General features: G+C 46.9%; 2 protein-coding genes across 3 annotated transcripts in view; one reads left to right on the top strand and one right to left on the bottom strand.

The window, feature by feature from the left end:
- Positions 1 to 11,400, top strand: part of ABCC2 (ATP binding cassette subfamily C member 2) — a 33,432-nt gene extending 22,032 nt beyond the window's left edge. The window contains exons 23-32 of the mRNA XM_081008399.1: positions 243 to 397; positions 2,302 to 2,457; positions 4,008 to 4,207; positions 5,362 to 5,488; positions 6,307 to 6,408; positions 6,519 to 6,662; positions 6,985 to 7,143; positions 8,334 to 8,500; positions 8,646 to 8,840; positions 10,471 to 11,400. Coding sequence (XP_080864525.1) covers positions 243 to 397; positions 2,302 to 2,457; positions 4,008 to 4,207; positions 5,362 to 5,488; positions 6,307 to 6,408; positions 6,519 to 6,662; positions 6,985 to 7,143; positions 8,334 to 8,500; positions 8,646 to 8,840; positions 10,471 to 10,600 — 1,535 coding nt within the window. The 3' untranslated portion in view covers positions 10,601 to 11,400. The remainder of the gene's footprint in view (positions 1 to 242; positions 398 to 2,301; positions 2,458 to 4,007; positions 4,208 to 5,361; positions 5,489 to 6,306; positions 6,409 to 6,518; positions 6,663 to 6,984; positions 7,144 to 8,333; positions 8,501 to 8,645; positions 8,841 to 10,470) is intronic.
- A 365-nt stretch (positions 11,401 to 11,765) lies between these two features.
- DNMBP (dynamin binding protein) overlaps positions 11,766 to 14,264 on the bottom strand; it is a 52,615-nt gene continuing 50,116 nt past the window's right edge. For both annotated transcript variants that reach the window (XM_081008402.1, XM_081008403.1), the window contains 2 exons: positions 13,508 to 13,938; positions 11,766 to 12,912 (listed from right to left, as the gene is read on the bottom strand). In XM_081008402.1, coding sequence (XP_080864528.1) covers positions 12,727 to 12,912; positions 13,508 to 13,938 — 617 coding nt within the window. In that variant the 3' untranslated portion in view covers positions 11,766 to 12,726. The remainder of the gene's footprint in view (positions 12,913 to 13,507; positions 13,939 to 14,264) is intronic.

The following is a 14,264-nucleotide window of genomic DNA, read 5'->3' as shown; positions in this document are numbered from 1 at the left end:
CATAATTCACCTAGATCAGAGATGGACAACCTGTGGTCTTCCAGATGTCATGGAACAGAATGTCATGTCCCACCAGCTCTATCCAACATAACCAGTGATCTAGAATGATGGAAGTTGTCAGGAAAAGCATCTGGAGGGCCACAGGTTCCTATCTTTGTCCTCTAGTACCATATGGCCTAAGGCTGTTGATGCCAGTATCTCCCTATTCATCAGGTCCTTACCAATGGATGTCTTTGTTCTAGCTCTATTCCTGCTGACTTCAGCCCTTCTTGCTGCCCACGGTGCTGTCCGGGCCTCCCGGGTCCTACATGAGCGGCTGCTGTCCAACATCCTGCGTGTGCCCATGAGCTTCTTTGACACAACGCCAACAGGCCGCATTGTGAACAGGTTTGCCAAGGTATGAGCTCACGCTCTGCGAGGCTTGCAGAGACTCAAAAGTAGTTGCCGAAGTTTTTAACTGGGCCAGGAGGAATTGGCAAGTGCCTCAAGCTATAACTTGCTGAGAGTGTGTTGGGAATGGGGGCACCTATGCTGATGATGCTTTGAGATTCTTGTGGGATCCTATCAGGCTTAGCTTCCAGCCTTCCTTGCACAACTGCACATGCACTCACTGCAGATGTATAACCATTTGGAGGTGTTACTGGACTCTCAGCTCCCATCAGCCCCAGGCAACACAGTCAATGGTGAGGGATGATGGGAGCTTGAGTCCAACAACATATGGACAGCACCAGATTGGCACCACCCTTGGTTTGGACCATCCCTTCAAGGTGCAGCAGCAGAAATAGTTTCCAGACACTTTTGCCAGTTGCCCTTGTTATAGCAGCATTGCACCCTATGCACTGCAGTCCTGGTTTAAGCGAACCAAAAAGTTCGGGGTTGGGGGATTCAAGACGAAATCATGTAAACATGAAGAAGTTAACAGGCAGAGAAAAGATGGGTGCCTTTCATGGTTAGGTTTCCCTGGGCTATAATTTGTGTAACTTTGGTCTGTTTCCCATCACCAGCCATGACACATGTCTGCCAGCTTTCAGTAAATTGGGTGGTTTTTTAAAAAAAAGTTTCTTTTTAATCAGTGGGACCAAGATAATGGGAAAATAATCTCTCTCTCCCCCTGCTAGCCCCTGTAGATTTTTCCATTATCAATTTAGATTGTAAAGTTCTTTGCAAGAACCTTTCTGGAGACTTACGTATGTAAAGAACTATTTATACTGATATAAATAACAAAAATACTTTAAAAGCATAATATTGAATCTTTACAGATAAATTGTAAACAGATAAAAACATTAGCAGGATTATTGTAATAACCTGCAGTTTTATAAGAGTATATACTTACAGTAGATAATTAAATGAGCAAGTTAAATGAATTTGGATATTCAGAATATATTAAAAAATAAATTTAAGGAACCGCAGAAAGAGGGGGAAGAAGTCAAATTTTGAAATGTTAAATTGATTGGAGAACTAATGAAATGTATAAATTTGAAAAGTAAAACTAAAAAACTAAAAAAGAAAAGAAAAAAAGCATAATTTCTTAGAAGAATTCAGACCCAATCCAGCTACAATTTACTTCCTCCACCACCTTCACTCCTGTGTGCCTTGCTCCACTTGGGGAGTTTCCTACCACCAGGCCTCCATTGAGCAGAGAACGCGATTCACCGATCAGCCCTGAGTGTCTAACGGTGCACACAGAGGTCTCCATTATCTTATACATTGAGATGTATGAAATGGATGCAGAAAGCTCATAATGCAAAGAAAAGGTGTGGTGCGTGTCTATGGTTGTACCAGTGGAACTTTCAAACAACAAAACCAGTTTGTAGGTTAGGGAGAATAATGAGAAAAATGTTTAAAGTTAAGGAGAGAGAATTCAAATGAGAAAACCTGAGTAAGTTCATAATACAAGAAAAGGGCACTGGTTGAATGAAGTTTAGAAGAACTTTGGCATTTCATGCCTCCCCCCCCCATCTCAGAATTTGTAAACCACTCTACATTCAGGGAACACCCAAGCAGTTTATAGAAGTGAAACATATAAAACATAATACAGATCATAATACAGATCATAAAAGACTATTAAAACATAAAAAGTGTGTGTGAGCATTGCATAAGGTGATTGTGTGAAATAATAATAATAATAATGGTAGAAATAAATGTAAGTGAGAGTGATAGACCTAAAAGTGAAACCTTTGTTTCCAGCTCGGTTTTGAAGCACTCTCATTCATAACTGGCCACTCGTGAATCTAGGTTGTACAGCATGATGCTTCCAACTCTCATTTCTTTTGTCAACTCCCTCCTCTCTGCCCCCTGCAGGACATTTTCACTGTGGATGAGAGCATTCCCATGTCATTCCGCTCCTGGATTAACTGCTTGTTGGGGATTTTCAGCACTCTGTTTATAATCTGTCTGGCCACACCTTATTTTGCAATTGTCATGCTGCCTCTGGGTATCATATACTTCTTTCTTCAGGTGAGCTGGGGCCCAGCCTCTTTGGAAGCGGACATTCCTTTTATTGCCAAGTTGCATCCATTCAGAACTGTTGCTTGAGCCCTGGGGCTTCAGCTCCAATACCTACCTGCTTTGCTGTTCATTACCACTGAAGTTAATGGACATTACTAACTTGGGTTCATTAATTTCAGTGGGTCTCCTCTGAGAGAGACTTGGTCAAACCCTTAGTTCTGTGATGACCAGGAAAGTGCAGAGGATCAAAATCCTCAATATTAGAGCAGAACTATATTGCTATCCAGAATGTCAGTGACTGGAAGGAGCTATGCTCTTGCCAGCTGAAAGAAGAGAACGACCACAAGGCCAAGTGCAGAACAGAACACACCTTTCAGCTTGCAGCAGTGCAAACTGTTTTCTTTAAACTGCTTCTTGTTTCATAGGAGCTGCATACCTCTTCCTTCTAAAATACCCAACTGTGGGCAGGATTCAACTAATGAGTCCCACTAGTAGAACCCTATGCAAGGACTTCCACTAGTGCAGTGGGACTTCTGCCTCTCTCCTCTGCCCAGAACTGGCTCTGTTGGGATCAGGAGAACCCCCAGAATAGCACACAGAGGAGGAGAGGGGGACATTTTGTCTGGCAAGCTAAAATACTTTCACTGGTGGAACAATTTCCATAGCTGCTATGTTGACTTCCTCCCTGTATTAATTATTTTTGAATGATGTAAAACTGCCAATGTAATACCATCAGATAGGTTTCATTTCCCAAACAGGCTTCTTTGCATTTAATGTGCTTACAAACAGGCGCTGTAAGTCACTGCAGATGCCAGCCCTCCGAAATCCATGTTCTTAAAGCACACCAGAAACAGTGACTCCATCAAACCTTTCTAAAGCTCTCCTGGCATGGGCTTACTAGTGAACAACAGATTATGGCTAACACCACTGGAAAACTGATGCTTGGGTATAATAAAGCAAAACTTGAGCCCCAGAATTGATTTAGCATTTCCTCTCAGAAGGCAGACTCACCAAACACCTCTGAAACTGTAGAATGGCATAGTCCTAGTCTCCCATTGGCAAAATATGAACTAACAGCTGCAACATACCTGCCAACATTTATCCAATGGAAATAGGGACATCCTATTCAATAGTAATAGTAATAATAATTTTTATTATTATTTTATATGTACCCTCCTCATCTGACTAGATTGCCCATATGTTGCTTCCAACATTTTAAAAAACAGTAAAAAAAAAACAGTAAAAAACTTCCCTATACAGGGCTACCTTCAGATGTCTTCTAAAGGTTATATAGTTACTTTATCTCCTTGGCTCAGGGATGGGTTGCATACCATACCCTCCAACATTTCTCTGAAAATAGGGACGTCCTAAGGAAAAGTGGGACATTCTGGAATCAAATCAGAATGGGATGGCTTCTGTAAATACGGGACTGACCCCGGAAAATAGGGACACTTGGAGGGTCTGCTGCAAGCAATGGTTTTAGGAGTGAGGGATAATGGTAAGGCTGGGAGGTCTCTGCTTTCCTTGTGGCTATCACTAGTGCATCTCTCTCCTCCTAGCGGTTCTATGTGGCCACCTCCCGCCAGCTGCGGCGTTTGGACTCAGTCACTCGGTCTCCCATCTATTCCCACTTCAGCGAAACAGTGTCGGGCCTCTCTGTCATCCGGGCCTACGGGCACCAGGAACGCTTCCTGAAACACAACGAGGAGCTTGTGGACATCAACCAGAAGTCTGTGTACTCTTGGATCGTTTCCAACAGGTGAGGCTGTGATGTGGAAGGTTTTGGCCTATTCTCTAAATCAGGGAGTTGGGAACTTCAGGCTGTGGGGCCAAATCCAGCCCTTTGGGACTCTCTTTTTGTGCCTAAGACCTCTCCCCAGGCCACACGCCTCCCTCGCTCCATTTCAGACCCTGAATGGTTTTTGCCAGGCTGGAATGTGTCCTTGAACTCTGGCCATGCCTTTGGTTCTCTGGATGGAGGATGGGTGTTGGCGTGTAGGAGTGTGTGTAGATACTAGCCTGCTGTACAAAGGTAAATTTTACACCCATGGTTCTGGCCACCTTTGCCTCTGCCCCTGTGCACCACTAGCACGTGGCCCTTGCAACTTTGCCCAGAGGGGAATGTGGCCCCCAAACTGAAAAGGTGCCCCCAGTCCTCAAAAAGGGACCACCAGTCCTCAGACAACACCAGCAGGTGTACTTTTTTAGTTTGGGTGTTACTACAAAGCCTAAAAGGGACGCGGGTGGCACTGTGGGTTAAACCACCGAGCCTAGGACTTGCCAATCAGAAGGTTGGCGGTTTGAATCCCCGTGATGGGGTGAGCTCCCATTGCTTGGTCCCTGCTCCTGCTAACCTAGCAGTTCGAAAGCACGTCAAAGTGCAAGTAGATAAATAGGTACCGCTTCGGCGGGAAGGTAAACGGCATTTTCCGTGCACTGCTCTGGTTCGCCAGAAGCAGCTTAGTCATGCTGGCCACATGACCCGGAAGCTGTACGCCGGCTCCCTCGACCAATAAAGCGAGATGAGCGCCGCAACCCCAGAGTTGGTCATGACTGGACCTAATGGTCAGGGGTCCCTTTACCTTCACTTTACAAAGCCTAAAGCAAAGTACTGTACAGTTTTCTGTTGGCCTGGTGGAGACTCTCTAGGTGTGCAGCTTATCCAGGTCACTTCAAAGTAACATGCCTTCCTTTCTCACATGACTCTAAGTGGGCTGGTACAGGCTGAGCATTTGGGAGATCAGGAGGCTGTGCTTAGGCATCACTGCCAGAAGCCAAGTGTTAAAATTTGACTCTGAAGTGAAAGCAGGAACGCCTCTTCTGCTCAATGGCAGTGGCTGGATTTGAGATGCTGCAGGTTGCGGTACTGATGGAGCACTTACCTTTCCCTTCCGCATTTGTTCCTCCTTACAGGTGGCTGGCTGTGCGCCTAGAATTTGTGGGGAACCTGGTGGTTTTCTTTGCAGCCCTACTGGCAGTCTTTGCTAAGGATACTTTGGACAGTGGCATTGTGGGACTCTCTGTCTCCTCAGCTCTCAATGTAAGTGACTGAGGCCACAAGGGGCCAGAATAATAGCTATACTGGGACTTTGTAAGGCGCATTGATACACAAGCTTGGGATCTAGTGCCTAATTTGGGGGTTTTCTTGCAATTTATTTTTTACCTGTTTTCATAAACCATCAGGTGTTGAAAATAAAGTGTATTAGAGATGGAGTCTTGTCATGAAGCCCAAGAGCTACTCACTACAAAGCTAGGTGCCAGGTTAGGTACAAGGTGCTGGTATAGACAGATTGGGATCAGGATACCTAAAATACAATATCCCCTTATGTACCCCATCAGTGATCACTACACTTTGTAGGTGAGAGCCTCTTGCAGATGGCGTCTTATCAGGTCTATTCCACACAATATAGGAACCCAGCCTTTCTTGTTATGACAAGTACGCTTTGGAATTTTCTCCTGTTAAATATTTGACGGGCACCATCTCTGTTGCCTATCTCTTTCAACTCTTTCAATAGAGACCTTTCCCAGTCTGCATCTGTACTAGAATTTGTTTTTAGATGTTTTAATTATCACTTGTGTGTTTGCTGCCCTGCATTCCTTCAGTAGGAAGGGCAGGATATCAATTTAATTAATAAATGGTAGTAATGATGATGGTAAGCCTTCCTATTGGGAGTGTGAGAGGAGGCCACTCTGCCTTTAAAAAGGGATTCTCATAAGAAGACATGCTCCTGCGCCTTTCTTCCTTGTGTCTGTAGATGTGGGCAAATGGGATGCAATGGGTTCTCTTAAGTATGGGGCAGGGAAGGGGAAGGGCTGGAGGACCAAGGCTGTTTTAGTGATAGTTCCACTACCATGCAGATCACCCAAACATTGAACTGGTTGGTGCGGATGACTTCGGAGCTGGAGACCAACATTGTGGCTGTGGAGAGAGTGCATGAATACACACATGTAGAAAATGAGGTATGGGGAGCTGTGGCGATGTGGGATGGGGTTTGCAAGATTGCTGTGCTGTGGGAGAGGTCCCAATGATTCAAATATATCTTGTGTGATGCCCATTCTTTCTCCTGCAGGCACCATGGGTAACAGCCCAGAGACCACCTTCTGGCTGGCCCAACAATGGAGAGATAAGATTTATAGACTACCAAGTGCGGTATCGGCCTGGGCTGGAGCTGGTTCTCGATGGGATCAAGTGTGAGATCCAGAGCAGAGAGAAGGTGAGGCACTGGGGGGGAGGTAAACAGCTGGTTGAGGCTACTGAAAAGGGGAGCAGCACACATTGGGAGAAAAAAGGAGTCACATAGCAGATACTGTCCTTTATTTGCCGAGCCTGCATCCCATGGACCTGAAAACCTCTAGGTTGTTCAGCTTCCAAGAATAATTCTCTTATCTCAAAGTTCAGAACCAACACAGACCTGTCCGACAGGAACTGGAGCAGAGATGCAACATCCTGTCTAGTTGGATGAATGAACCAGGAAAGGATAACTGAGAAATAAAAGCGGTTTGGTTTATCTAACCCTTGAGATGCTCTTGCTTCAGGTTGGTGTCGTGGGCCGAACTGGGGCTGGAAAATCCTCGCTCACCAACTGCCTCTTTCGCATCCTGGAGGCAGCTGGAGGCAAAATCCTGATTGATGGACTTGACATAGCAACGCTTGGACTTCATGATCTCCGCCGGAACATCACCATCATCCCACAGGTGAGACACCCAGTAAACCTGGCTTGAAGGAGCTGAGGCCAGGCTTTGGCTGCTTGGAGGGAGGGAGTGGAGTACCGATACCAAGTTCTGTGTGGGGTGTCCTCCCTTATTGCATTGATGCTGCTGATTCCCGTGGTGGAGGGCTTCCCATGCTGTTATTCCCCACTCTGGCTGACAGGGGTGGAGAATATCACATGGACGACATCAGGTGGCCAGTTTTTGTCCACATGGTTTGAAATTACACTATTCAGGGGCATGCATGCTGTGCATGGTTTAAAACCCTCAGTAATCTTTCACAGCCCCCTAAGCAGCAGATGGGGACATGGGTGGCGCTGTGGGTTAAACCACAGAGCCTAGGACTGGCTGATCAGAAGGTCGGCGGTTCGAATCCCCGCGACGGGGTGAGCTCCCATTGCTCGTCCCTGCTCCTGCCAACCTAGCAGTTCGAAAGCACGTCAAAGTGCAAGTAGATAACTAGGTACCGCTCCGGTGGGAAGGTAAACGGCGTTTCCATGCGCTGCTCTGGTTCGCCAGAAGCGGCTTAGTCATGCTGGCCACATGACCTGGAAGCTGTACGCCGGCTCCCTCGGCCAATAAAGCGAGATGAGCACCGCAACCCCAGAGTCGGTCACGACTGGACCCAATGGTCAGGGGTCCCTTTACCTTTAAGAAGCAGGTGATAATTAGGGCTTCAAAGTGCCATGCACTGCAAACCACTTTTTGACCCAATCTGTCTTTACTTGCCCCTCAGCTGAGGTCATATATGACATCAGGTGCACATGGTTTGGACAAAACGGTCTAGCAGGCCTTATTAGACCTGTGTCCTCCACTGCTATATTGATGAGATGGCAAATACCACCTCCTATTTTGTAACACAGTGGAACAAGGGGGCATGAATAGAAGGGGGTAATTTGTAGGGCCCATCGTGAATGTTCTACATCCCCAAAGCATATATGGCTGCAGACCAAGATCATCCCTAGTGGAAGACCATCCATGCAGGCTTAAACCGTAGCTTTTGGATCCCAGAGATGGGATGCTGAAGAACCTTGCCTACTTCACCCTATCCATACTGTAGCTCACTGTTCAGCACTTGGGTGTGGCTGAAAGGAGGAACACCACCTTGGTTCAGCCTAGCCATGCTGCTGCTTCCAGTCGTACCTGCCTTAAGCCTCTCATGCCTGCACCTACAGGATCCTGTTCTTTTCTCGGGGAGCTTGCGCATGAACCTGGACCCATTTGACCAGCACTCGGATGAAGAAGTCTGGCATGCTCTGGAGCTGGCACACTTGAAGTCTTATGTACACAGCCTGCCTGAAGGACTGTCCCATCTAGTGAGCGAAGCAGGAGACAACCTGAGGTACAGGAAGGGTAATACGGGCTGCTGTGCGGTGCTCCCAGTTGGGAGACTGTTGGGAGAGCATGGGCTGTGATGGTACTTACACTAGACCCTTGCAGGCAGCTGCATCCATTTAGCTAGTGATGGGCTGATCTTGTTTCCACAGTGTGGGGCAAAGGCAACTTGTCTGTTTGGCACGGGCCCTCCTCCGTAAATCCAAAATCCTAATTCTGGATGAGGCCACGGCAGCTGTGGATATGGAGACTGACTACCTGATCCAAGAGACAATCCGGAGCGAGTTTGCAGACTGCACTGTCCTCACCATTGCCCATCGGTTGCACACCATTATGGACAGCCACAGGTACAATTTGTGGGGTTGTGGGCACGCTATGTGAAATCTGGCGTGATTTGGAGTGGCATTCTCTCATCATACACAGCTGTTAATGGTTCAGGGCTTCATGGTCTCACGAAAAAAGCAGCAAAGGTTCCCTCGGCCCACAATGGATGAAGCGCCTTCAGCACTTGTTTCCCAAACTTTGGGGTCTCTAGTTGTTTTTGGACTACAATTCCCATCATTCTTAGCTACCAGGACCAGTGGTCAGGGATGATGGGAGTTGTTGTCTGAAAACATTCTGGAGACCCAGGTTTGGGAAACACTGACCTACAGCAACAGTGGAATTGCATGGAGTAAACTGTCATTCAGTAATCATCCCACTAAAACTTCCACTGGGTGCTCCTAGAACTGACAACACATTTGGAAATCTAAATCCAGATAGTTTGTGGCCTGTACTAAATATCCTTACATACGTTGACACACAATCCGGAAGAAAGCCAATATTTGAAGTCCATGAGTGAAAAGCTTTCAAGCAGAATGGTTAGTGAGCATAGGAAGAACCTGCTGGATGAGGCCAAAGGCCCACCTAGTCCAGCATCCTGTTCGCACAGTGGCCAACCAGATGCCTGTTGGCCCACAACCCATAAGCATGATCTCAGCCCAACACCACTCTCCGTGGTTTCCAGCAACTTGTATTCGGAGGCCTACTGCATACAAATGGCTTTCTTTGATAGTCAAACAAGAGAAATAACTCAGCATGCAGCGCAGTGAAATAAAACTTTAGAAAATAAGCCTGTTGTTTTCCTAAGCCTGCATTAAACAAATGCTTGAAAAGCACAGTAAATGCTGTGCAGGTCAATTTTTTCCTGGGAAAGCAAATCCCTTCTCAGGTTGGCTTTAGCTGCAAGCACATAAACAACAAGAAGAACAATGGATTTCTAGAAACCTTTTAACAACATTTGGCATCCAAGACTGGGCTGTAAGTTGCTACAAAGCAGATCTGGAAGGAAAGCGATGACCTCATTAAATCTGCTTTACAGTAACCAATACTTCCAAAGGAGAATATAACAAAACAGAGAAGCCTTTGGAGCTGCAATGGCTCCATCAGCCCAACCTTTTGGGACAATGGTTGAGCCTGTGCTTCCCACTCAACTCAGCAAAACAAAAGTTCCTGTGATAGGATGATGACCTTTCAGGGTGAGCAATTGGACACAGAAATCCCTGTATAAAATATTGGATGCATTATTAGCTCAGTGACTCCCATATTTTTTAAAAGTGAAGTGGTGAATCATTAAGGGATGGAATACGTTCAACCCCACCACGCAAGCCAGGTTGACCATCAATGCCAATAATTATTTACCCAGATCAGTTGAAGGGATTCTTATCCTTCCCTCCACCCTCTGGCCACTTTCCCTTTTCCATTCCGGAAACTCTCTCCTCTGGAGCCACCCTGTTGCAGTTTCCACTTCTTTTCCTCAGGAATGTAGATGGCGGGGTCAGTTTTAGAGTTGCTGGTGTCAACTTTTCTTTTGCTGCGGGGGCCATACAGATTGACACCACTTAGTTTCTGACTGCTAACCTGGAAGGTGCAAGGAGCTGTGTGCAACTAGATATGGGTGCTTGTGCTCAATCTCAAATGTCTCTCTCTCCACTCCAGGGTGATGGTGCTTCAGGCGGGAAGGATTGTGGAGTTTGACAGCCCTGATCATCTGCTTAAACAGCAAAGCATCTTTGCAGCAATGGCCAAGGATGCTGGAATTGTAGGAAGCCAGAACACTGCCATGTAGAGGCAAGGGCAGCAAGACCAAGGCCAGCTTCACGCATCCCTGTGGTAGTTTTTCCTGGACTTTTACCTTTGACTGGGTGCCAACACTGTCTGTACCAGCAGTGATATTATGCCTGAAGCACAGATTGTATCATCATACAGTTTCTGGGCACGCTGCACTCAACCAGCTTGTATCTTCACAGACAGCTACCTGATATTTTCTTTGGCCCTGAACTCAAGCACTGCCTATAAGCCAACCATGGTTCTGCAGAAGGGGTGCACTTTTACTATCACCCTCCAAGATAGAAAAGATCAACGGAAGCTCTACCACTCCTTTGTTTCAAGACACAGCGCAGAAGTTCCCATACAATTCTCCGTGCTATGAAGTAGGCAAAAACAAGCTGGTGGTGTTTAGTCTTAACTGGTTCCGTTTATTGCCCCCCTGCCCCCAAAACGCGTCACCTTCCAGATTCATGTTTCTTTGGGGATACCGGCAGCTTTTGTTTCCTCCTCCTTGCATGGGGTTTCACACCTTCATCTGGAGGTGGGGTGGAGAGAGGATTTAGGTGACAAATTAGAACTTCACAACACTTAGTACACGGAGAAGTGCTGGAAAGGTGCTGACTAATAACTATTTGGGAATCTTGTCCCAAACAGTGAAGTCTCTGTACCCTTCTTTTAAATTTGCTGTCACAAGGTGTTTCAAATGTGGGGTGCACTGGGTTTTTTAAAAAAAGTTTTCATACCCTGTCTACTGACCAAAGTTCCTTAGGCATCTTACGCTGTATTTAAAATACAATAAAACGGACAATAATCACTGAAGCGGGACAAACGTTTCTTGCATGTTCCTGGCCCTAGACTTTCCCCCAGATGCAGCAGGCACTGGAGAAGCAAAGTATGAAAATACAAGTTTGCTTTTCTTGCTATTGGGTGTTCCCACCCTTCCCAATATTCCAGAAGGATTTTCCTTGGCACAAAGGAAAGCTGGGCATAAGTGGCTCTTACTCTTATAGGTCAATCTCCCATTTTTGCCAGTACTGTTACCATTCATCCCTGGACCATCATAATATTTAATTGTTCCTGACAATCTTGGTGTTTGTGTGCTCGAGTTGAGGGAAGCTGCTTGCTGTCACAAGGAGAAGGGGTAACGCAAAAGGGGGGGCTGTGCATGAATCATTCAAGATACGTCAGAAAAAGTTTTTATTTACAAAACAGCAGCTCAGGAGGCACAATGCAGCTGTTATTCTCTGCTCTTTTATCTTGGAGCAGGAATACCCCCCCCCCAAAAAAAACCCTTGACTTGGGGCAAGATGGTCCTAGCCATATGTACACACACACACACACAGCAGCAGCATCCAAGGTGTGCCACCAGACCCCACCTGAAGCTGCGTGAAGGAGCCCTTATGCACTTTGCAACAGCCAATGCCAAGTAACACTGAGAGAAAGGAAGCGTTCTCGTTTTCAGTAGCTAATCTCCAGCACCCTTGCATACAACATTGCAGTCTGTAGGAAAACAAAATTGCAACCTGTCTTTGTATTAGATCCACTACTGAACAAGAGGCCAGCCTGTAGTGGATCTTCAGTCTTGCAACTGTTTCATGCCATGATAGCTTAATGGGACATCTAAGTTCAGAGACAGCGCAGACTTTTGCATACCAATTGCTGGGGGACAAATGGGGGGCCATTGCCTGCAGGCTCTGCTAGTGGGCTCCTAGAAGCGTGAGGATGGTTACTGGGAAGCAGGTAAGATGGATCCTTAGACTGATCTGACAGGGCACACCCAGTCCCCTGGGTTACCATTTGCCAGATGCCTCACAGTTGCACAATCAGCCGCTAGTCTGAAACTTGTTAGTCAAAGGAGACTAAACACCTACTTCAAGGGGGAATAAACTCCACACGGCAATGCTTGAGGCGAGGGGCACTGCCCCTCAGGACCAGGCACAGAGAGGTTCAGTCTCATTAGGGTAAACCAGCAGAACCCTGTGGAAGCACTTCATTCAACTTCACGGGAAACCTGGTTTGGCTCCCCCAAAATGTATCCAATTGAAACCATAGGGGAAGGGGATGGAGAGCACAAGGCCTCCCTCTTCAGCATGGTTCCAACAGCGATTAAGGCAGCAGTTTCTGGCAACTCCAGACAAACATCCTTCACGTGTACTCAGTCTTCCGAATGTAGCTGGACGGCACGTAGCCCCTCTTCCCATGTGCCTCTGCCAACCACCACTCCTGGTTCCCCGTGATGTCTTCGAACTGCAGAATCCTTAGTCTCTGATTGGCGGTGACACTCAGTTCATTTGAGTTCCGTCCCGTAAAAGTGTAAACAGCATAGTAGACCTCAAAGTAGAAAGAACGGGGAGGAGGTCAGTGGAAAAGCAGGAAGAAACATGCTGCACCATTCAAAGCCCCACAGAACAAGTCCCAGGCTGTTCCTCCCGCCCCCCCCTTTTTTTTAACACTGAGAGCACCTGCTTTGGGAATTTTGTTGTCAAATTGAAAAGCGGGCTAAAAATATCTTAGCCCATACAATATGAATATATAAAGTCCCAAGAATTAGCTGTACTGAATTAGATGAAACAGAACTCACTCTGGGCTTCCAATACAGTGGTACTTCAGTTTACATACGCTTCAGTTTACATACGCTTCAGGTTACAGACTCCGCTAACCCAGAAATAGTACCTTGGGTTAAGAACTTTGCTTCAGGATGAGAACAGAAATCACACGGCGGCAGTGGAAGGCCCCATTAGCTAAAGTGGTGCTTCAGGTTAAGAACAGTTTCAGGTAAAGAACAGACCTCCAGAACGAATTACGTTCTTAACCTGAGGTACCACTGTATGCTCATTTTCAGAGGAAGCCTTGGTTGTGCCAGCTAGCCAGTCGAATTAGAAATGGCCCATTAACAGAGACAGAAATATGCCTCTTCGCCACTCACCTGGTTCCCCTTAGACTCGCTGGTCCTCGGCCTCAAGTTGCCATTCTCCAGCGAAGGTGTCGCCCTGGCCTTGGGCCGGGCCGGAAGCCCATTGTGTGGGTCGGGGTTACTGTATCGGCGAGATGCCGGAATGGCCCGGGGTGGCTGAGCAGAGTCTACAGGACCAGTCTTAGGTTGTTCAGCAGCATCCACCTCTGAAAGGGCCTGCAGGGAGCTCATTAAATCCCCTTGGAAGCCCGAGTCCTGCGGAGGTTTCTGAGGGCTGTTTGCAGATGCGTTGCTCACTATGCTGCTTGGCGTGCTGCTGCCACGAGAGGAGGAGCCGCTGTGCTCGGATTCACTCGAGGAATGGCTGCCCACAGAAACATTGGAGTGGCTGCATCGTGGGTTGTATGGCTTCAGGAAGGAGCTGTACACAAAGCCCTTGGTCACTGTGGAGGGAAGGTCGGAAATCAGAAGCACAGACAGGGCATGGCCAGTGTGCTGGGAAACAGCTGCATAAGGTGTCTCCCAACACCAGATTTCTGTATCATTGCGGACACTGGACCAACACTGAACTGGGGAGGTGGAGAATGTGCACTGCTGCTGTGCGCACATAAAAAGGAAAATACTTGTGGCATTTTTAAAGCCATGTGAAAGGAAAAGAACTGGGGCCTGTAGGGACTCAGCAGCCTGCTTAGCAGTAAATACAGCTCCTGAGGCCACCAGTGAGAGTGATAAGCAGCTGTCAATAAAAGAGGAATTTGAAGCTCTACCA

This window comes from Podarcis pityusensis (genome assembly GCF_964106645.2).
Source record: "Podarcis pityusensis genome assembly, chromosome: 5".
Lineage (NCBI taxonomy): Eukaryota > Metazoa > Chordata > Lepidosauria > Squamata > Lacertidae > Podarcis > Podarcis pityusensis.
Note: the sequence above shows the minus strand (reverse complement) of the source record. Positions and strands in the feature narration are given on the sequence as shown.